The sequence below is a fragment of the Micropterus salmoides genome, unplaced genomic scaffold, assembly GCF_014851395.1.
Source record: "Micropterus salmoides isolate LMB-PRFRI ecotype aquatic unplaced genomic scaffold, ASM1485139v1 Ms_hic_scaffold_12, whole genome shotgun sequence".
NCBI lineage: Eukaryota > Metazoa > Chordata > Actinopteri > Centrarchiformes > Centrarchidae > Micropterus > Micropterus salmoides.
In genome coordinates this window covers 20,311,274-20,334,310 of record NW_024040263.1, presented here as the reverse complement: position 1 = coordinate 20,334,310, position 23,037 = coordinate 20,311,274, and the positions used below count along the sequence as shown (strand labels likewise).

At 41.4% G+C, this 23,037-nt stretch overlaps 1 protein-coding gene across 1 annotated transcript in view; it reads right to left on the bottom strand.

The window, feature by feature from the left end:
- The window catches only part of LOC119899362 (zeta-sarcoglycan), a 422,063-nt gene extending 399,026 nt beyond the window's left edge, over nt 1-23,037 (bottom strand). Inside the window, exon 1 of the mRNA XM_038713897.1 lies at nt 22,354-23,037. Within this exon, the coding sequence (XP_038569825.1) occupies nt 22,354-22,392 (39 nt within the window). The 5' untranslated portion in view covers nt 22,393-23,037. The remainder of the gene's footprint in view (nt 1-22,353) is intronic.

The following is a 23,037-nucleotide window of genomic DNA, read 5'->3' as shown; positions in this document are numbered from 1 at the left end:
ATGGTCATCGGTCCCAAAAGTTGGCCTCAAAAGAAAACCGTGCTAAGGGGGCTCTTCCCTATCTTTCTCTTTCTCTCGCCCCCTCTGGTGAGACCAGCTGTCTCATAGCAACAGGATGACACTGTTCCTGACTGCCTGACCACCTCCACACACACACACACACACACACACACACACACACACACACACACACACACATGCCCACACATACATGCATACTTTGACACATACACTTATACTTGTATATCTCACAGAAATTTATCAATGTTTCTCCCTCTGTGTTTGCGGTCTCTTCTCTTAACCTATACCTAATTTCCTCTATCTCTTCATCCTTGCTTCTTCCCTGCCTCGTGAATTTCCTTCATATTATTACCATGATTAGAATGCCTGGCATTGTAGGAAGCTTTGACTATGCGTACAGAGAATCTTGCTGCGTCAACGTCATATATTCTAAACTAAAGGGTCTTATACATGTGCATATACTGTTATTGCATGTGTATACTATATATGGAAGGCTCATGCTTCAAAGTAGCATTCCAATTACCCATATGTGACTGTGTGAGGTGAATTGGAGTTCCCATGTGCATGTGCTTATGTCTATGTATGCTGTGTGTTTTGAGGTTTTAATGCACATCTAAGTTAGCTAGTTAGCACACACAAAAAAAACAGAGAGGAAAATACCTCCATACTGTACAGAATGGTGTGTCTGGGGTGTATGTTTCTTCATGTGCCTGCATGTGTGGCTTTTGCTATAACAAAGACAGATCGATAGACACAGCAAAAATCACAAGTTCCTTTTCAACCAATACAAGCAGGGTAGAGCAGTCCAGCAATCTGCTTTTATTTTGTTCCGAGAAGCCCCCCCCCCCCCCCCCCCTCTCCCCCCAACCTCCCAGACACATCTAGGCATCAGCACTATTTTGTTTCCCAGACCTCAGCCTCTGAGAGTAAAGCATGCCACTGCGCTGAATAATAAAATAAAAAAACCTCTTTAGGCTTTTTCAAAGGAGCCACTTTTTCTTGTCGCATCACTTTCAAATGGAAGACGGTAAAGACATAATGCCCTTGAAAGGAATCTGGCAGAAGTGCAGGGATGCAACGCACAACGCACACACACGCACACACACAGATGCTGAAAGTCAAACACACACACACATAGAAACACACACATCAAATCCACCCAATACTGACGGTCTCTGCACCCTCTTTCATGTCTGAGGAAAAATCAATACAGACAAAAAGTATGCAACAGGAGAGAAGGAAAGAAAGAAAGAATGAAAGAAAGGAAGAAAGAAAGAATAAAAAAGCACCATTTCTGAGGAGGTGCCCCTCAAAAGGAATAGTAGAGTATCTATTACACATCAAAGCCATTTCACTCTCTTTTTTTCCACTCCACTCTGTTTGCCTCCAATAAAGAGAATAGATTTGAAACTGTCATTGAAAGGGTGTGGGAGTCGGAACAGACAGACGGTGAGAGAGAGAGAGAAACGGTGGTGCACTTAGAAACCTGATGGGTTACATCTCTGCTGTGTTAAGTCTAACATGGACATAAATAGGCTCAAACACATGTTCTTTGTAGCCATGAAGGAATGCACACACACACACCTTACATGTATGCTTTTACAAAACATGGGAACTAGATTCTGAATATGGTTGTAGATGAAAATAATGTAGTCAGTTTTGTGTGTTTTATGCTTACTATGGTCGCCTTTTTGGCTTTCTGACCTTTGTGTCACTCTCTGAAACAAGCACACCTTGGTAGACTGACTGAGCCCACGTTTACTAATAGATTCTGTATGGAAAATGTACCATGCCGCATGCCAAGAAATGTCATCATTAGCCAGATTTGGAATGCAATGTAATGAGGATGATATGCAGATGGAAACCGACACATTGTTCATGCACAAAATCCTTAATCTTCATCCATCCTTTCAAGTCTATGAAATGGTTGGGGGGAAAAAAATATATATATATATATATATATATATATATATATATTAGAGCTGACCCCCAATAGTCGAAGATTCGATGCCTGATTCGACTGTGAAGCTTCGCAGCGAAACAAGGATCATGCCATTTTGGCGATATGGGGGTGCTCAAAGTCTGATTTTACATAGAACTACCAGTTTTCTCCCACTACTACTATACAGCCTATTAACAATAAACATTTCAACGTTTATTGCTGTAAATAAACATGTAAATAGAATAAAACTTTTTTGTTTTTAAAGTGTGTAAATAAATCCAAAATTGTAACCCTAACCCTGGGTCGTCAGTGCGCATGTGTAGGCGTAGCGTGTGTGTGTGTGTGTGTGTGTGTGTGTGTGTGTGTGTGGTGGCGGAAGAGGAACGCTTGCTGTAGAGACGTAGCCCGTGTTGTGCCGAGTTGTCCGCACGTCACGGGATAATTTCTAAATAAATCATCATTGATGAACCACACAAAGAATATTTTCTTTATTTTTTAAATAGCCGGCTACGTGAAATAGATCCCCGAGGAACCGCGACGTGCATGCAGCTGTTTGTGGCATGGCATGCACGAAAACTCTACACAAGCCTGTGATTGGCAGGCGAGAGAGAGTGAGAGAGAGAAAAGGGTCAACAATAAGCCTCAGTTTTGCTGGAAATTTACTATGTAAGTTGAATGAATTGTGACTGCAGCTGCAACTTCTCAAGATTAAAGCAGAGCTACCATGTGTAACAACCCCCTCACAGGCTCGCAATCGCGGCGCACAAAAACACACATGATTCGACTGTCAGTCGACTATAGGCAGGACTTGATTATTCTGATTCGACTATGTAAATCCTTAGTCGGGGACAGCCCTAATATATATATATATATATATATTGGGCATTGCCTCTGATGTGCACACTTGTGCCTCTTTCTCTGTTGAGTTTGCCAGTTTGTCAGCACAATCACCGCTCGATCTATCTCAACTTGCAACAACAAGTGTTATTCAATTTTAAATCTTGATAGAGGCTTGTTTTTCCAAGTGACTGTCGTTTGCTGCTAAGAGGGAAAAATCACCTTGTTGTTTGTAGAGTCTTCGTGGTGACTTTGGGACAGAGAGCAGCAGTGCTGCACACTCAAAGATGATGGTGGAGATTTTGATTTGAGAACGCCTGCGGCCTTTACAAGTTCACATTTGTTTGCAGCATGCTGGGAAGGGATGGAAAGGGTAGAAAGGATTGAAAAAGCTCAACCCATACAAACAGAACAAACAACTGACATCAAACCATTCAGATACAGGTATATGCCCACATATTCACTAATACACACACACAAACTTCGACACACATACACACTGCACAGACAAATGCACACAAAGCATCAAAAGCAGGTATAAGGACGAGATCAAGAGCATCTCCACATAAAAAAGAAATAACATCAGCAACATAATATCAAAATAAGTTTCTTTCATGTCAAGAAGAAAAGAGAACACGTTATCTCCCCACAATGCACTTTTCAATTTCAAGAATGAAAGGCGCATGAGCTGCCCATGTTCTTTTGTGGCACGAACAACATGTAGAGTTATTTCAGAGCAAACAAGTGAGGAAGCAATAAGCTCAAGCAACAGCACATGGATCAGGCTGCGTACGTTTAACAAACATCTCAGCACACTGGTGGTTCAGCATGTGTGTTACTGCTTTGTTAAGCTTTTTTACATCATATTCTCTTGATCTCTGAAGGAAAGATTACTCCTCCAACTCGTTTCTACACACCACATACTCAAATACAGACACACTCATACTGTACGCACACAGTACACAGTGACACAATGGGAGCAACATGAAAGCATCCCTAGAGCTGTGGTGGACACTGCTGCTTTATGGTCATGGATGGTCAAACACCGGAGCTTCTCCTCCCTCATCACATAATTCCAGTTTGAATTGTGTTTTTGGAAAGTAAGTGTAAACATTATACCTAGTCCTGTTGCACAAGCCAATACAGATGATTCTTTAAAGAAAATCGACCAGTAATTTCCAGTAATGGCATAAAATGGCATAGAATAAGTGACAAAGCCATAGTAATTACAGCTCCTGTCCATCAGGTGCAAAGGTAGAAACAGTGTGACACTGTTATAGAACTGCTGTTACTTAAAGCTGGGGTAGGTAACTTTGGAGAAAGTAGCAAGAGACTGCTAAATTTTAAATAGGATCCTACAGAAAAAATCCTTTCCAAGCCTCCCTCCAAAGCCACTACCCCAAAACGTACTTTCATGCACAATGAGTGCACAGGCAGAGTACATGGACATAGGCAGAGCACGCATGCTTATTACAGTCCTGTAACAGCCACAGATATTGATCATTGCTGTTGGTATGTGAAGATGATTTTTAACAAATATAACAAAAACTGCGTCTGAAAATAATTAAATAAAACCCAAGTTTTAAAGAAACTAAGGAACTTTAATTTTGTCTTGATTCCGGCGGCCCCAGCTGTCTTATCTTCTAAAAATCTTGATCTGGCTAGCGTCTGCAATTCATTCAAAGAAAGACGCAACTTAATTTTTAATACAATTTTTCTTTTTTAAACACAGCTGTTTGCAGGATGCACAGTGATGAGGTATCTATTTGTGGCTATGTAAGACTGACGGTGAAACAAAGTAAACTTTTTACTGCTGTTCATACACCAGGGTTACATATAAGCCTACAAATAACAGCTTGCTCAGTAAAATTTTATGTTATAAGCCACTTGTATTAGAGTAATGTCTACTGTGACCTTCCATTGACTGTACAAAGCCAAATAAAAATAGACATATTACATCAGTATAACATCAAAACCAGTTAAAAACTCATTGTAGTATGTTTAAGTAATACATCTGATACTTCTTCCTCCACATTTTTAAGGATTGTTTGCTGGCGCAAATGACACAAAGGATTATTAGCAGGAGTAGGACAACTGAATACTACCACCCCTGTGGTCTGAAATCACATGTTTGTGTTTTAATTTGTGACTGAGCATTGACTTCTGGGTAGAAGCCTCACTCTGAAGTTTGCCAGCCACTCACCATAGCACTCCTGCACAATCTATTTACATCAATCATCACTCCTTTCCCTCATCCTCAGTTAGGAAAGTGTAGCTGTGTTCATTATTTCTGTTGTCTCCTTCCAAAGAGTGATTAAACATGACTCTGTCCATTTCAAATGAAGGATTAATCCAGGCTTCAGTCACCCATCTCTGTGCCTTTAAATCTGAAAGAATGCAAACAGTATAGATGCAAATGAATACCAGCTGCGAATGCAAAGGAAATGAACGGACTGGTCATTATCCGGATAACATGTGGAAACAGATTGCATTTTCATAACAGCAATAAACAGGACATCAAGCTAGATACAAGACACATGCTTTCACTAGTCAGCTAGTCGGCTATTTGCCTGATAAAATTGGGCTTTAATTTGGCAAGCAGTCCAGCAGAAATCTCCAGGGCTTCAGTCTAAGGATAATAATGGCTGTGGCAATTTTACAGATTGTATGGTCCATATTCAGCTTTCACTATTCTAGATTTTTACTGTGTATATTCTACTATCTAAACCTTTCTGAAACACCATGCTTACCTCTTTTTCTCCTTCTTCTCCCTTCTTCTCACCCTTTCTCCTCCTCTCTCTGTCCTCTGTCTATTGCTGCATTATCATCACTCTCCATCTGTGGCTCTCTGAGGCGAAACAGAGCCCTCTGTCCTCCTCTCCATCACTCCATCTCCCTCTATCCTTCCCTTTCTCACTTCTAAATGACGGGGACAGGCGGTGACAAGGACCTTGTCCCATTCTGCATCATTTCTCTTACACAATCACTTTCTTCACTTTCTAGGGAATTTCTTTTTCCTATTGCTTTTCATTTTAACAATTCACATTTTCAGTGCCTCCACCTCTGTGTCCCCCTTTTGTATTCATAATTAACATGGGCTAAATGCAAATATAAAAGGCATTTAAGATTCAACAATCCAAACAACATCTGGAGGTAATCACAGGTGCATTTGGTCACAGTAAAAACCACGTTAATGTTAGGATGGTGTGAATAAATATCAATCTTTATGCACATTTTCAATTAAATCACTAATGGAATTCAGATGCATTCACCCTTGTCAAAATAGCCTGTCAGGATATTGCCACAAGCAGTATGAGATGTGTTTATAGTCTCTTTTATAGGATGGGGATATTGTAAAGGAAGTGACATCTGCATTTTAGCAAATGAAAGAGAAATCCAATTTTACTGTGTATACAAGAGGCATATTTTAATGTCAGGTGTGAATGTAATCCAAGTGAATTAAAGGAAAACTGTGATTTGGAAAGCATGTCAATGTGAGAGGACCAACCTATCGTTATTTTGCTCTGTTTCTCACAGTCTGATTGCCTGGCTCACACACAAATAAAATGATTTTATTGCCTCTTTCTCAGTTAAAGTCTATTATGCTTTGCTGGCATTAAGCCTACTCTGTAAGAAATTACTGCAAAAGGAAAAAATTAAACAAAAACAAACAATAGATGATTAAACCAGATAGATGGCAACGTTGGCAATGTCACATTAATAACTAAATGGTTAAAGAACTGTAGACTAAGTGATCACTTAATCACAGACAATGTACTGTATCTTCATCCATTTCCCTATGTTATTATTACCCAGCAAAGATTTTTGTGTTGATACTTTGTTCTTTGAACTTTGACCTACAGTTTTGTGAAAGTGTGTGAGTAATTAGATATCCTTCTGAAATTCGTATAAACAGCAAATTAAGCTGATTTCATATGAATCATGACACAATTCCATATTCTGAATTGTTTGCTACCTTCCACATTGCTAGTGCTTTCAATTAACTGCCCCTCTGACTTATGAACTGACATAAGACAGAGAGTCACCTGCACCACTCTTAGAATATACTTGTAATGTACTTATAGTATGTATTTGAGAAAATGATTTGTTCAGCCGGCGCTAACCAAAAAATGGCTTTATAGGTCAAATTTCATATTATGGCCCATATTTACATTTTTAGTTAGTTTGCAACCTGTAATGGCAGGAGAAGCAATGGGGCGTAGTAGAAGGAGTCCATGTAAAGAGGTGGTGGGGTGTATGGATGAGTGAAGTAAACTCAGGACTTTCACACAGGAGATGTTTAAAGTTAAATAACGTTGTGTAGATGGCCTAGTTTGTCATTTAGGTATGAGGGTGTGTTGGATTTGTTAAGCGACTATAATTTAGAATTTGCAAAAACTTTCTTCACTTCATTTTATACTTTACCCCCCTCCTAGCTCCCAACCTCACTTTCTCTCACCCTCTGTGTCTGTCCCTCCGCGTTTCCCAGAGCCTATTTCATGCCCCTGAAATCTGGCGCCTGGCGCTAGTAGCCTCGCTGCCATATAGCTCCACTCATCCCCCTCCATATTGCGCAGCCGTTCCGCTCCATCCATTCCTCCATCTCTCCTCTTCTCTTCCTCTTCTCCTTGCCACTCTTGCTTCATTTGGCTCATGATGAGGTGTCACCGCTGTGCCCTTGAGTGGGCGAGAATCCCCTCTAACAAAAAGTGTTTGTGCGTGCGGACGGCGTGTGTGTAATGTGATTGCCTGTTGCCTGTGTGGCGCTCTATATGTGCGTGTGGGTGTGTGTATGTGCAGTGTGTGTGTGGCCCAGCTTGGCCTGTAGAAGTGACAGACATCAGGATTGTGCTGTCACAGCAGGAGAAGAGATGATTTTCTTGTCAGGGGGCTGAGGGACAGGAAGGCAGATACAGTGAACAGATAAATGCACTATGCTGCTGCTGGGATAATGTAAAGATGCTAGGCTATACTGCTGGGACATATACAGTACAGCTTGAAGGACCATTGATGCAGAATGAGCTAGGACACATTGTCTGCATGTTACAGTGCATGTTGTCATACTCCTGTCTCTTTGGTATTTCTGACTGTATTTTACTGTCCACTCTGGAGAGGTATATTCTCAAGCGATCACGCTTGGCTGAAAGTACTCGCTGCACAATGTAAGCTGAAGCACCTTTCAAACTAAACTGGACTACTACTACACTGACCTAAAATAGCCTGGCCTGAAATAACCTTGACTAGACTAAACTGATTTGAGTAATTTAACTACACTAGATTAAACAATAATTTTAACTTGAACATGTCTTGAGTAGACTAAATCAATCTTAATTTTCTTAAGATTGATTACACCGGGATAAAATGAGCACAACTGATCTGAACTCGACTGGACTGGCATGTCTGTTGTTGACAGTGGGCAATTGTCATTGAGGCAAGACAACCCTCTCACCCTAATATTTCCTTTGACTGTGATCTTGAGCTCAGAGGTTGTGGTTTGGGAAGTGACAGACAGGACAAGATGAAAAGACGAATATTAGCCTGTCATTCCAGTGTCACTTCCTCAGTCTCTGTAAATGATAGCCAGGCTGGGGCACATGATAGCTGGCCTGCTGCAGGGAAATGACAAACTAAATGTTATCGGGGAATAAAAGCTATGCCACTTGTGTGAGTCTGAGGTAGAGGAGACTGGGAGTGAAAACGATACGACAAGCCCCTTTTCTGCTTTGAAATATGTTCATCTCCTATTATTACAATGTTAAAATGTTACAATCATTAACATATATTTTGGGAGGACTTTTTCTTGTTAGAAAGGAGTCAAATGCTGTGCATAGTCTGTATAACAGAAATTAAAAGCACGATAGTTTCATTTGGTCAATAAAAAAAGCTCCTAAAACTAGATTACACTACTTTTATTTTAAATAGAGTTTAGTTTAGGTGCACATTAACGATCAGAAAGGCAAACATGCCCCTGTAGCTAAACAACATTAACTTTCATTTATAATACATGTTAAAAACTGCTAAATCAGCCTCTGGGTTTGCACTCAAGCAACAATAAAGAGGCATTAATTTGTGTAACTGACAAAAACACAGGTGATCATTAGCCTGTCGTAAGAGGACCAGGTAATAATTACCAGGTCATGATTGCCTTGTCATTGTAGCATAATTCAATTTTAAATTATAATGTTGTTGACAAATTGAGTCATATTGCAATAATCTCCAAATGATCACTGCAATTTAGGGAGATTTAAATGGCCGAGATTAATAATGGATATGAGTCCATGTTTAGCCCCACAGTGCAAAAGCAGTATATTAACTTGTCATTGCTGGACAGGGGGACATAATGACAAATGTAAATGTCCCTTCATAGTGGGATACACCTCATTGCAAAGTCTAATATCCCATATGTAGTGAACAGGCTCGTGGCCGGGGCAGGGATTTAGGCCGCAGATGAAATTGAACCAAAGCATTTCAATCTTATGGACAGGGACAAAACTATCACCTTGTCTCAAAAACAGGAGGAAAGGCACACGAAGATGAAATCCAAAGATACATTATGCACATTCCTGGTCTGCAGCTTTTTCCACAGTATTTCACTATAAGGAAATTTCTTATAGATGGTATACACTGACAGTTAGTAAATATGGCTTGAAGTTGCAATATCAATGATTTATGCAGCATGCCAGTGTCAGGCCAGCTGGTATTCGCAGTTGACTGTCAATGCCAGAATCAGAGCAATAGATTGTACTGTTGTTAAATCGGGCTCAAGCAATCAACCAATTTGACATATCAAGGACGAGTGTTGCCATGAGCCTTGATCACTATGCTAATATGAAATCTCATTTATGTGGCATTCCAGCGCAGACTGCCTGAATCAGCACACAAATAGTGCTTCTCTGAAAAAAATGTAACCAAATTTAGAAAATTATGAGACAACTCTGATGATTAAAACTATCCCACCCATCAATGAGCAAAGAGGATTTTTTATGGTGACATTCCTTCATGTTACAGCTTATCAGTATCACCATATATCACACATCTACAGCTATATTGATTCTACCAGATGAAGTGAAGGTTTATTTTTAGCCATGCTAGCTGTCTAGCCTCTGAGTATGGCAGAGTCGGCCGACTGAAATTCGTCAACAATTATTCGATGGATTGGCAAGAAAGTTTGTACAGACATTCATGGTCCCCTGGGTACAAACCCTACTGACTCCCTGACTTCTCCTCTTGTGCCACCATGAAAATGACATTTCTGGTATTGAATGAAATATCTCAACAACTATTGGATTATATTGCCATGAAAGTGTCCGGTACTTCATTGACCAAATACCTGCTAAATTAATGACATTCAAATGTTGCCATGCTCGTGTTAGCATTTAGCTTAGCTGTGCCATACAGCCTAGTGTGTATGTAGGTGGGAAGTATTTACATCTGAATCTCAGTTAGCATTTAGTATGATCCCTGTAATTATGTTCTCAGCAATCTATAGATTCAGTCCACCACAATAGTGCTTATTTTGTTGGACTGAATCTATAGATTGCTGGACTATAGATTCAGTACTTGACTACAGTACTTCTTCCTGTAACATCATAAAGTGGTTGTAGAAATAGTAACAAACAAATGAATAATACTGTTTGTATAATGTATCTGGATTTCAACAGAATAACTTTGTTGGAGGTTCCAAATGGCAGCAAGGCTTGTGTAACTATTTGAAACTATACAGTAGTTGATCTCAGTAAAATGCACGCAACCAAAAATACCAAAGAATTCTGGGTCGGTTGCAGGAAAGGAAACAGATCTAGTGTTGCTGAGCCATGCATTCTCTGTTTGGAGTGCTCGCTCACTGACAGCTTGTATTTTACTCTCATGTTTTTATTCATTCAGTTATTCTCTGTTGCTGCACTACTTTGTGATTTAGGACGGTAAGATGCCTGTAATTGTGCATCAAAATCTTGCCTACCGCAGCTGTAACCATAGGCCAACTATATCCACATTTCCTCAAAATGCCAAGCTAAAACGATAGATTTGGGTAACCGGTTTATTAAAGCAATAGTACACAGATCTCCAGCAGACATTTCGCTCAGGCCATGGAGGAAAACTCATATCCGCATTAAGTGTGTCAACCAATTTATTATTGTTGCAGTAGTTACTGTATGTTGCTTTTGCTGGGACACGGATTAAGGAGATGCCACTTGAAGGGCTGTTGCTGAGCCCACCCACATTAACACATACTGTACACTGTCTAAACTGGAAAAACTAGCATACTGAGTGACAGCAGTGAAAGTCGAAACTGATGACTGAGGTGCAGATATAACAAGTTGAAAAATCATCACGTGAAAATATAACTAATAGGAGAGGAACACACTGGATGCATTATATAGGCTCTAATTTGCTGCAGAGAAAGTATGGGGCTATATGACATTACCTAGAATTACTGTATATGCAGAGACACTGGGTTGCTCGCTCACACACACACAAATAAAATAGTCAAAATGATTGCAATTCAAGAGGGACTATGTAGTTAAAACAGTATGTCAGAACATGAAGCGGACAAAGTGTTTCCTCACGTCAGGGCTGGCTAACATGGGAAATTAAAGTCACACATACATAGAAACACATGCACATCCAGTCACACACCCTGAGGCTTACAGAGGAAAGGTTGAGTGGCAGGTAGCGAGGTGAAGCATCAGTCACTGCTACGACTGGGGATGTGTGTGTGTGCGTGTGTGTGATTACTGCCATAAGTGGTGATCTGTGGCCAAGGTGTCACAGTAAATACGCCTGAGGCAAATGTGTTTGTGTGCGTTTCTGTATCTGTGTGTGAGTGCAGAGGGTTATACATTAATACATCTACACACATTTCTCCCCACAAGCTATTATTAGCAGTAAGTAATGGTTTGCAGGGCGCGTGTGTGTGTGTGTGTGTGTGTGTGTGTGTGTGTGTGTGTGTGTGTAATTATTACTGTACAGTGATGTGGACCCTGGAGCCTCCCCAGGGCCAAGTTCAACACCATCATGTTTTCTCTCCGCTTACGAAACACCTCTGCAGTCCACTCTGCCTTCACTTCCCCAGGTACACATTTACTGTGGAACAGTGCATCCCCACACACACCTTCTCTGTCTATAATTTCTTCCCTGAGGGTTTGAAAAGGCCTCTATCAGTAATTGTGACTCGGAGGATACTGCCTGTGTCCCTGAAACATCTTAGTTGCTTGAGTAAATTCTACGGGAATGAAGTGAGTGTTCACTGTGAAATTTCATGCAAAGTGCATTTAGCTTCCAACACCATTTGCTTGCAGAGCACACAGCTTTACTGGCAGCCCTCACTGGTTTCTTTAAAACATTGGCTTGGCAGTCCCAGTATTTCTTAAAAATAATTAAATTTTCCCTGTTCATTCCGCAGCTCATTAACCTTTGGTTTGACCCCCCAGATTTGTTGGACGTTATACTAATGATGGTAATAGATGGCATATAGGTTGGTGGTCTGCACAGGCCTGTTTTTTTTTTTCAACATCACACCCTCCTACACCTGATGTCTATAATCCATTCTACCAGGTTGTCCTGTTAGTTGGCAATTTGCATTCTGTGCCAGTCATTTCACCAATTAAATTCTGACTGTCAGAATTTGAGGAGCTCTAAATGCATTGATGTGGGATGATACATGTTGTCATAGTGTTTCAAAGACTTAAGCAGCTGATAGCAGATTAGGTATCTCTACAGCTATCCAGCCCCCAATAACAACATGATCACCCATCTACAGTAGGTCTTCAAGGACCAGGGGGCCTCAAGAGGTGATATGAAATGTAGGTGTCAAAATTCCCAAGCCGGTGTATGTATTCAACATCGGAATGGAAATATAATTAAATGACAGCTCCAGTAGGTGGCTGTATCTTAGACCACCAACATCCAAAGTCATTTCTAGAGTAACAAGTAGCTCAACTAAACACAATCACAGTCAGTTGTGGGAAACACTATAAAACACAGATACCACAAATTAAACATTCAGTGTACCCCTAACACACGCACATTTACAGACAGATAAAGAAAGGAATAATAGAAAGTACTTTTTGTGAAATTGCACTAATTGTGTGTAATTTATTGACTAACAGATGGAGGGAAATTAATGCATCAGCCGAACACATAACTGCTATACATTTTATCATGACGTCATTCTAATTTTATAATGTAATGTTTTTGTCAAAGATCTGAAAAAGACATTTGTTGCTTATGTGTGTTGTTCATGTATGTGCCACAAGCCTTAACAAGCTTTTTGGAACAATTTGGGGAAATGCACCTATTTGCTGCCTTACCACGAGTTGGGTGAAAAGATTGACTTTGTGCTGTCGGGACAAAGAGACTGTACAGCAGGTCCGAGCCATGTTTAGGCTTAGTTTAACTCCATTTCAAATGGAGAATAAGCAATAGAGAAAATGTTAACTTTCCAAGTAACAAGCTACATAATGTAACAAGTCAATTGTCTTGTTACATTATGTAGCTTGTTAGTTAGCAAGCAAGCCAAAAATACATAAAAGAATCTGGGTTCTATTCAAAGATCGGAAAGTGTGTGAAAGTGGCAATTTCACAAGGAGAACATGACTTGAGATGCTGCATGGCGTCACCAGGCCTATCTGTTTGTCTGTAAATACATCCAATGTGTTTACAATAACCTCTCATTAAAGCACTTTGTCTCATTTCTATTTCTGCTGTTATAAATACACAAACACACATACTTGTGACAGCAGTGGAGTTGTTAAAGGTATCTTTTAATGGAGCAAGGCTTGCTGTTTCCCTCTGTTTCTAGTCTTTGTGCTATGCTAAGCTCAGCGCATCACATACACACTTCTTCAGGGAAGGTACAGAGAAGAAAATTATCTCAAACTTCTCATCTAACTCCAAGGAAGAGAGCAAATAAGTGTTTTTTTTCCAAAATGTTGGTGTATATTCCTTAAATGAAGTGATATGCAGCTGGTTAAATTTACCTTCAGCCACTTCATTATGTGGAGAGGTGGGGAGCTCACACAAAGACACACACAATTGCGAGCAATGGAGAGGTGAGGGGTTCAACAGTGTGAATACACTCAATCTGTTGCTCAGCAAACAGAACAAAATTGGTATCACACACATGAATATGCATGCACACACACAGTCTAAAATACTGAAAGTTAACCTTAGAAGGCCAACAGTAGCCTGCTAGCTATTAGACCTTTAAACAATGCTACTTATCCAGCACACATACACCCGCACACGCACACACATAAACATCAAGTACACACACACACACACACACACACACACACACACATACACACACAGTCCTGTTTCCATCACTTCAGAGGACTATACAAACCCAGCCAAACCCTAACCTAAACACAAACACACAGAGAGAAAGAGAGAGAGAGAGAGAGCGAGAGAGTCTAGAGCACAAGCAAACATTACTCAAGGTAAGTTACCAAGTCACAGTCACCATTTTTGTCTCCATCATTACCATTCCTTTTTACAGGTAATTAGCTGTTCCTTGCATAAAGGCCACTTCCATAATGCAGTAGTGTGTGTGTGTGTGTGTGTGTGTGTGTGTGTGTGTGTGTGTGTGTGTGTGTGTGGTGTGTGTGTGTGTGTGTGTGTGTGTGTGTGTGTGTGTGTTTGTGTGTGTGTGTGTGTGTAAGATAGATTGAATCAAATAGTTGAGAGAGTAAGGGAAAGTATAAGAAAGTGTAGAGGGTAGTAGAAGGCTCCTCAGTCAACCTTGCTTTGACTGTAAGGATATAATGTCTTTCCACTTCATGTAAAAGATTCAGTATTTAAGGGTTGCACAGACAGATAGTTCTTAACTTCTTCAAAATCAAGTTCAGGCTGTTCTGCAGCTGTCAAGGGGATATGATCAAGAAGATAAAAAATGTTTCCTTGCACTGCTCCTTCAGCAGTAAATCAATAGAATGTTTTTACATACTGCATGTTCAGTCAACTGCCTTTGAATCATCTTGATTCCAGTTGTTGAACTATATGAATGCACTTCTGCATGACAAATATCTAACTTTCAGATGTTGAAATGTTTCAATTCATTCTTTGTGGAAGTTCATACAATTGTTATAGTAATAATAAACTAAATCAACTTTATATTGCAACCATTAGCTAACAACTCTAGCTGGCTACCTATAGCAGCTTCACTGCTACCTTTTTATATACAGTCTATAACTGCTACACAAAATAACGTTATGTCATCAGAAATGAAAACATAGCTGTAACTTTAACATTGTCCAGTGGCTTTCATCAGATCGCCAGTACATGTCAATTAATGACATAAGGCATGATGCTCGTCTAAGGTAGCCTATTAAATCAGTTAACACTGGGGTTGACTTGTTTTTTAAGTCCCAATATTTTCATGACCACAACAATAAAAAAAATCTTTCTTTTTGCTGTTTGTAAGAGTACTGAGGGACCTCCAAATGAATTATAAATCATGTTTTCAACCTATTTAATATAATAATTTCTAAATAAATAACATAAAGAATGGATTTATATCAATATATCAGTCCTTTCTACGGTTCATTTGCATATTAGGTGATCCCACGTGTTGTCCCATCTAGGTAGATAAAGTCACATGTGGCTGCCTATCAAAACACAGCTGTACAATCATTTGGTATCAAGGATGCTTTGTCATTCATGTGCGATCACCCTCAGGAAAATGAATCCATCATAGACTATCTGCTGGTGTTTTGAAAATGGAGTGAGCACACATGCAGTTTTTTGGGAATGCTTCACTGTAACAGGGATGAAGTCTGTTTGGCTCGGAGTGAGGCGCCCACTTTTCAATTTGTGCAGCTGTTACACTGGCAGCTTCAACAAACTTAACTGTCACCAAAATATAATTTATTTCACGCCACAGAACATTAAGTCATTAGTTCATGCGTGGTTTATGCTTGCGCTTGTACCATGTTTAAACTGAACTGGTGCTTGTGAATACACAGATGAGGAATTGTGCTTGCCTGAAGGTTAGAGAGGCAGGCTTGGGGCTGGCTGGCTTAAATGAATGAGTAATGTTCTCCTATTCCTCAGCAGCTACTGTTGAAGTGCCCTTGGAAGAGGCACTGAACCCCCAGTTGCTCCAATTGAGCTGCTCAGTGGCCAGAAATGCAAAACTGTGGCTGCACTGGGTGGTTACCAAATGGGGTTGTGTGAAAGAGTGCAACCAGGGTGGGAAAGCAGCCAACATGCAAAATGCTGGTTCATTCTGGCTGAGGCTTGTACCATAAGTTGGTTTACTTTGCCAGCCACTTTGGCAGGTAACTAACCATTATTTGGAGGCTCTGCTTTATTCTGAAAATCTAGTTGGCATGTGAATTTGTGAAAGTGCCTAATAAATATGTATATAGACTAGCAGCCACATTGTAAATTACCCAACTGTAATATAGAGGTCTTAACCTAATTTTAGGTCTTTAATTTTAGTTGGCTAGAGAAATAATGAAAGTGTATGTTGTGAGATTTTTGCCAGTCACAGTGAGTAGCGAACATATTTTTTTTTTCTGTCCTGCCGTAACATGATGATGCAATTAGGTATGAATTCCTCTTTTGTCTTGCTTGGTTGCACTAGGGTTTGATCTAGCACTACCAAAATTAAACTACTTTTTGCTTTTTCAATACCTGTTCCTGTTACAAGTTGAGAGCCTCTGATCTAGAGGGTCAAATTCAATCTGACTGTCTTTATTATACTGCATATAATTTATGGCGCAGCTATTACTAAAGATCAATAGCACTTAAACTGCTCCATTGATATTGAAACCCGCTGTGATTTATAAGCAGATCCTGACACACACGCACAGACACACACACACACACACACACACACACACACACACACACACACACGTACACACATCACTTGTATATTTGATCTAATGCGGTGACTTCCCAATGTCCCAATGTTGTCCTTGACTGTTGTTCATTTCCTGTGATTGCTCTTTTAGGCACACACACAACTGACTGACTGAAAAGAACCTGGCTTTTCATTAGATTGGATTGGTGTGTGTGTGTGTGTGTGTGTGTGTGTGTGTGTGTGTGTGTGTGTGTGTTTGTCTCCAGTTTACTTTCAAAGTTTTAAAAGCCACATGGCCGGCAAACCACTCTCTCTCTCTCTTTCTCTCTCTCTCTCACACACACACACACACACACACACGGTTGTACTATACTTGAGTGGAGACTGTATTGATTTACTTTAATTCCCAAATTGACTTAAAAGTATGGTGGGTTGTGAAGAATTGGTCCACACAAGTATAAATTAACATGCCCATACCCATATGAACAAAGACATACAGACAAGCATACAAACACACATTTGCGACCTTCACTACAAATAGAACACACAGCAGGAGACAGTGTGTTTGTGTGTGCGTCTGAGTGCCAACTACCAGTGCACTAGGACTCAGGGATTGTCAGCACTGCCAAGGATATGACACCAGCTCTGCAGAAAACAACCAGCAGATGGATGGATAGATGGACTGGTGGAAGTGGACGGGAATCCGTTAAACTCAATGGGCAGAGCAATGGACTAACAATTCCAGGGTTGATATTTGATTGGTGGCCACCCAGCACAGCAGGGGATTTTGCACAGTCATTTAAATTCCTTACTTATTAAAGCACATGGCAATGGCAATATTCTTTGAATTTGAAGCTACAGTCCTGGCACCACCAATACCCTATATACAAGCACTTAGCAAACTGTAAGGTGCAGTTCAGGCATTTTTTGACTTGAGTGTTATTCTCATAACTTTGGCTGTTCTGACTATGTGCCATTATGAGTTTGCACTCGCTACCACTGTCTGGACATAGATCCTAATTTCTGTCTTTATTTTATGTCATGCTCAGGAAGTGTTGGAAGTGATTTGTATAAATATAAAGTTTATTTGGAAGGCTTAAAGAGGTTTGTGCTGCTTGCCTCGAATAATGCCCGAGTGGTGTTTTTCCAAATCACCACAATGAAGCTGGTCAGTGCAAAGTCAGCATTACTTCAAAGTGGCCACCATTATGAGAACAGGAACCCAAGTTGAAAAATACCAGAATTTCCCTTTAACATATCATGTCATCTTGGAGTTGTACATTATTGTTTAGGAGTGCTATTCTGAAATATTAAACATCAGAGATATAACATCCCAGCGAGCAAAAGTACTATATATTCTGTGTGTTTTTAATACCCTGTCAAGGTTCTTTGAATTACACCGCAGATGACAAATACGTGGATAAACCGCTTTGATAAACACGTCAGATAGAGACTCATTCTGAGATCACAGTATATTTTTCAAGGGCAGAAATGTTATATTGCACTCTCATTTCTGTGTATGTTAGACTCTCTGATACCATATTTTCCATTACAATTTCAATCACCGGAAAGATATCCAATAAATGCCACAAACAAGTAACCAAACACAACGTCAGCAGGGAGCAGGCAGCCCATAGAATAATAACATTGTAATAATAACAACAATACTCACACAGTTGTGCAGGTTCATTGGCATTGGTTAGGGCCATTTTTACATCATAATGTCAATCACCATCTTTGGAATCTGCAACCAGCCAGCTGAGTCAAAGTCAATTTGGAGCACTGCATCAGCGCAGTATCGAGGTCCCCTTGTCAGAAATTTGATCACATAAAATGTTACTTGAAATGTCAAACCCCTGGGAAATCTCATCGATTTGCTGATTTATCCAATCACTGGTTATAAGTAGGAGCAGAACCACACAGAAAATGGACATTTCCAGCCACAATTCTTGGCTACTTTACATTCCCTGATGAAAACTTGAAACGTTTGACATTAGACTTACAGTACGCATGTGGAATTTAAAGTCTGTGGTAACAGTGACCTTCCTGAACTCTTTGGCTTATTGTTGCTAATGGCATCATTCAAATACTTTCACAGTAGCGGTTCTTTATTCTTAACCATGAGCATTCATGTAGGGATTTGCTATTGGAGGCCGTTTTCATTATGTCACTCAAATGTTAACACTATGCAGGTTTTTGGATGGCTTCAAGTGACAATACTGTATGTACACACTCACACACACATACAGCCAAACAAAAACACCTAAGGCCCCTTGTCCACCAAAGTGTTTTTTTCTGACGCCAGCGTCTTTTTTCAATTCATTCCAATGGGAGTGTCTTTTCCGCTCTGAGTGTTTTTTTCCGGTCACCGAGAGTTGAAAAATGTTCAACTTTGTGAAAAACTCTGCGCTCGTCACTTTTTACCCAACCTTCCAATCACAGTGCAGGAGGGGCGGCCAAACACCGCACCGAGCACATCCAACCTAGAACGAAGCGATGTGCCTACTTGTCGAGGTGTGTCCTTGCTCGCAAAATCTCATGAACCCACGAACGGACAGTCTGTGCTCTCATGTTTCAGCCTTCTCTTCATGCAGAGCAAAGGCCGGAGCAAGTAAGCCTACATATTTTGTGGTGACATTTTTACATTCACTGAAATTAAGTAGGCTAGCCTACTTACAACCCATCGCCTCCACGGAAATTATGTATCATAGCAACTACAGCCTCGCGAAAAAAAACACTGCGCCTCCAAAACGCACCCTAGTGCTCCCAGCTAGGTGTTTTCAGAATAGCAGTTGGCGGTTTCTGCTGGTAAACGTCCAAACAGCAAGTAAAATTTGAGTGATGAATGAATGTTGAGGGAATGCTTGACTATTGATGAAACAAGTGTTGAAGGCTTCCCTGGTACACCTGCATCCCAATGGAAAATGGATATTATTATGTTTTAGCATCATTTGTTCTGTAGTATGAAGTGCAAGATAACCCATGCCTTGCACACACACACCAGTACATACACTGAACAAAATTATAAACGCAACACTTTTGTTTTTGCCCCCATTCATCATGAGTTGATCTCAAAGAGCTAAGATTTTCTCTATGTACACAAAAGGCCTATTTCTCCAAATATTGTTCACAAACCTGTCAAAATCTGTGTTATTGAGCACTTCTTCTTTGCCAAGATAATCCATCCACCTCATGAGTGTGGCATATCAAGATGCTGATCACACAGCATGGGTATTGTAACGGTGTGCCTTAGGGTGGCCACAATCAAAGGCCACTTGAAAATGTGCAGTTCCATCACACAGTACAATGCCATAGATGTCGCAAGTTTTGAGGGAGCGTGCAATTGGCATGCTGACTGCAGGAATGTCCACCAGAGCCTTTGCCGTGAATTGAATGTTCATTTCTCTACCATAAGCCGTCTCCAAAGGCGTTTCAGAGAATTTGGCAGTACATCCGACCGGCCTCACAACCGCAGACCACGTGTAACCACACCAGCCCAGAACCTCCACATCCAGCATCTTCACCTCCATGATTGTCTGAGACCAGCCACCCGGACAGCTGCTGCAACAATCAGTTTGCATAACCAAAGAATTTCTGCACAAACTGCCAGGAACATCTCAGGGAAGCTCATCTGCATGCTCGTCGTCCACATCGGGGTCTCAACCTGACTGCAGTTTGTTGTCATAACTGACATGAATGGGCAAATGCTCCCATTCATCTGACACTTTGGAGAGGTGTTCGCTTCACGGATGAATCCCGGTTTTCACTGTACTGTGGGGATTGAGTGGCCCATGGTAGCGGTCGGGTCATGTTATGCTCAGGCGTGTTATGGACAGTGAACACAGGTGCATTTTATTGATGGCATTTTGAATGCACAGAGATACCGTGACGAGATCCTGAGGCCCACTGTTGTGCCATTCATCCACGACCATCACCTCATGTTGCAGCAAATCATTCCGGTTCTTGCATGGCCAGCATACTCACATATCACCCACTGAGCATGTTTGAGATGCTCTGGATCGGAGTATGCGACAGCGTGTTCCAGGTCCTGCCAATATCCAGCAACTTCGCATAGCCATTGAAGAGGAGTGGACCAACATTCCACAGGCCACAATCAACAACCTGATCAACTCTATGCGAAGGAGATGTGTTGCACTGCGTGAGGAAAATGGTCGTCACATCAGATACTGACTGGTTTCCAGATCCCCCCGAACACCCCCAATACAGTGAAACTGTACATTTTCAAGTGGCCTTTTATTGTGGCCAGCCTAAGGCACACCTGTGGAATACCCATGCTGTCTGATCAGCATCTTGATATGCCACACCTGTGAAGTGGGTCGATTATCTCAGCAAAGGAGAAGTGCTCACTTACACAGATTTTGACAGATTTGTGAACAATATTTGAGAGAAATAGGCCTTTTGTGCACATAGAGAAAGTCGTAGATCTTTGAGTTCAGCTCATGATGAATGGGGGCAAAAAAAGAAAGTGTTGTTTATAATTTTGTTCAGTGTAGATTAACAGTGTGAACAACATTTGGCCTACCTCACAAACTTATGGTCAAATTACATCTCCCCACTGAGGCTGGCCATATGGACACACATACAAAACATGTCAGGGTGGGGGCAAAACTCTTTCCTGTGTGAGAGAGAAGAGCTGTATCAGCAGTGACCCGTGTCCACCACCTTCCACATGTACATGTATGTTCTCCTATCCCTGTGGAGACACCTTATTGACATAATGCATTCCCTAGACCCTTACCCTAGTCTTAACCATCACAACTACATGCCTAAGCTCAGCCCTTACCTTAACCCTAACCTTAACCTAATTGTAACCTGAACCTTACAACCAAGGCTTAACCTCAAAAAACAGTCTCTACCAGTGGGACCTCAATTTGTTGTCCCCATGGAGACAGAGTCCCCATCAGTTAGAGTGCATTCAGGTTGAAGTCCCCTCCAGGCTATAAAAACATGAAACACACACACAGGAACACGCACACAGACACGTAGTCTACACACAAGTCGAAGGGCACAAGCCACACAGGTATAATATTTATTTATCTTGACAGACTTAACTTTTAAGCAGATAATATACATACACAGAGTTGGGAAATTTTTTCTCTCCCTTCTCTCTCTGCTCTCCTTTTAAATGTCTACACAGACCCTCTGCAAAAAGATGCCTCTCCGGGCAGATTCGTCCCGTCTATCCAGCGTCCCACCGACGCCCACAACAGCTCTCTCTAACAACTCTCTGTGCAAGCAAAACATATTGATATTCGCCCCACGCACCGAATACTGACACACACACAGCCCCCTTCTCTCTCCCTCTTTTTATTCTCAAACCAACATAGAAAGAGTGTGGATTTGTACACGGGAGAGAGACAGAGAGAGAGAGATGTGCTCTTGGATAGTGTTGCAACAACCCAGAGCTGGGTCCACCGACAATGGCAAACCCCATTTATTGCACCTCAAGACCTTCAGCATCCTAAAGCCACCGGGTCCCCCAACTAGCCCGAATAGCCACTCGGTCACCCGTCCAGTCACCCTGACGTTCATCCAGTCACCCAGCAGATCAGCTTTACCCTTCACCATCAGTCACTCTGCTGCGAATTCACCAGCCACCCAGTGATAACACTCACCCAACAAGCCACCCAGCCATCTATCCATCAATCCACCCACCCAGCGGAGGATCTCAACTCTCTCCCCGCGGGAACAAGAGCGCGCCGCCCGGCTGCGAGCGTCTTACCTTGAGCGCTTCAATATCCAAAGCCGTCGACCGGTCCATGATAGAGTAGTGAAGTACTGCAAATCAGTCAGGAAAATAGAAGTCCCACAGGCGAAGAAGATGAGAGGGAAAGAGATTTAAAACGGGGACCAAAAAGTTGGAATGCTCTCTAGAGTCCCAAACTCTGCTGCAACATCCCCTGGATTATTGTTAGGATTAGGTTATTAATATTCCACCACGGCGACGGATTTTCTCAATTTCACTTCTCCCGGTGGGTCGCTTGGTTAAATCAGGACTCCATACCGTGGAAGTCCCCCCACCTCAGGTCCCCGGTTCCTCCGCGCAGGGGAGTGAGGGAATTGAAAATATATACAAATAGAACAGAATTAGCCGTGCGTAATGTTTCAAGCTGCGGCTTTGCGCACTTGACGATCCTGTACGCCTTTTATGTTGTTCTTACATCTGAGTAAGAAAAAATCCCCCTCACTGCAGGAATGAAGACTCTCCTGCCAGTCGGTCAGCGGATAAATGCCGTTATATCCCGCTGAATCCCACTAAATGTGAGTTTGATGTTGTGTCTGCTCGTGCGGTGCTCGGCAACTGGAGAGAAGGAGTCTGGATCAGACAGATGATATTCTGCCTTGCCTGGGCGACTTCCATGCGGCAAACCGCCAGAGATGTCAGCTCTCCCCGAAAGAAGAAGGA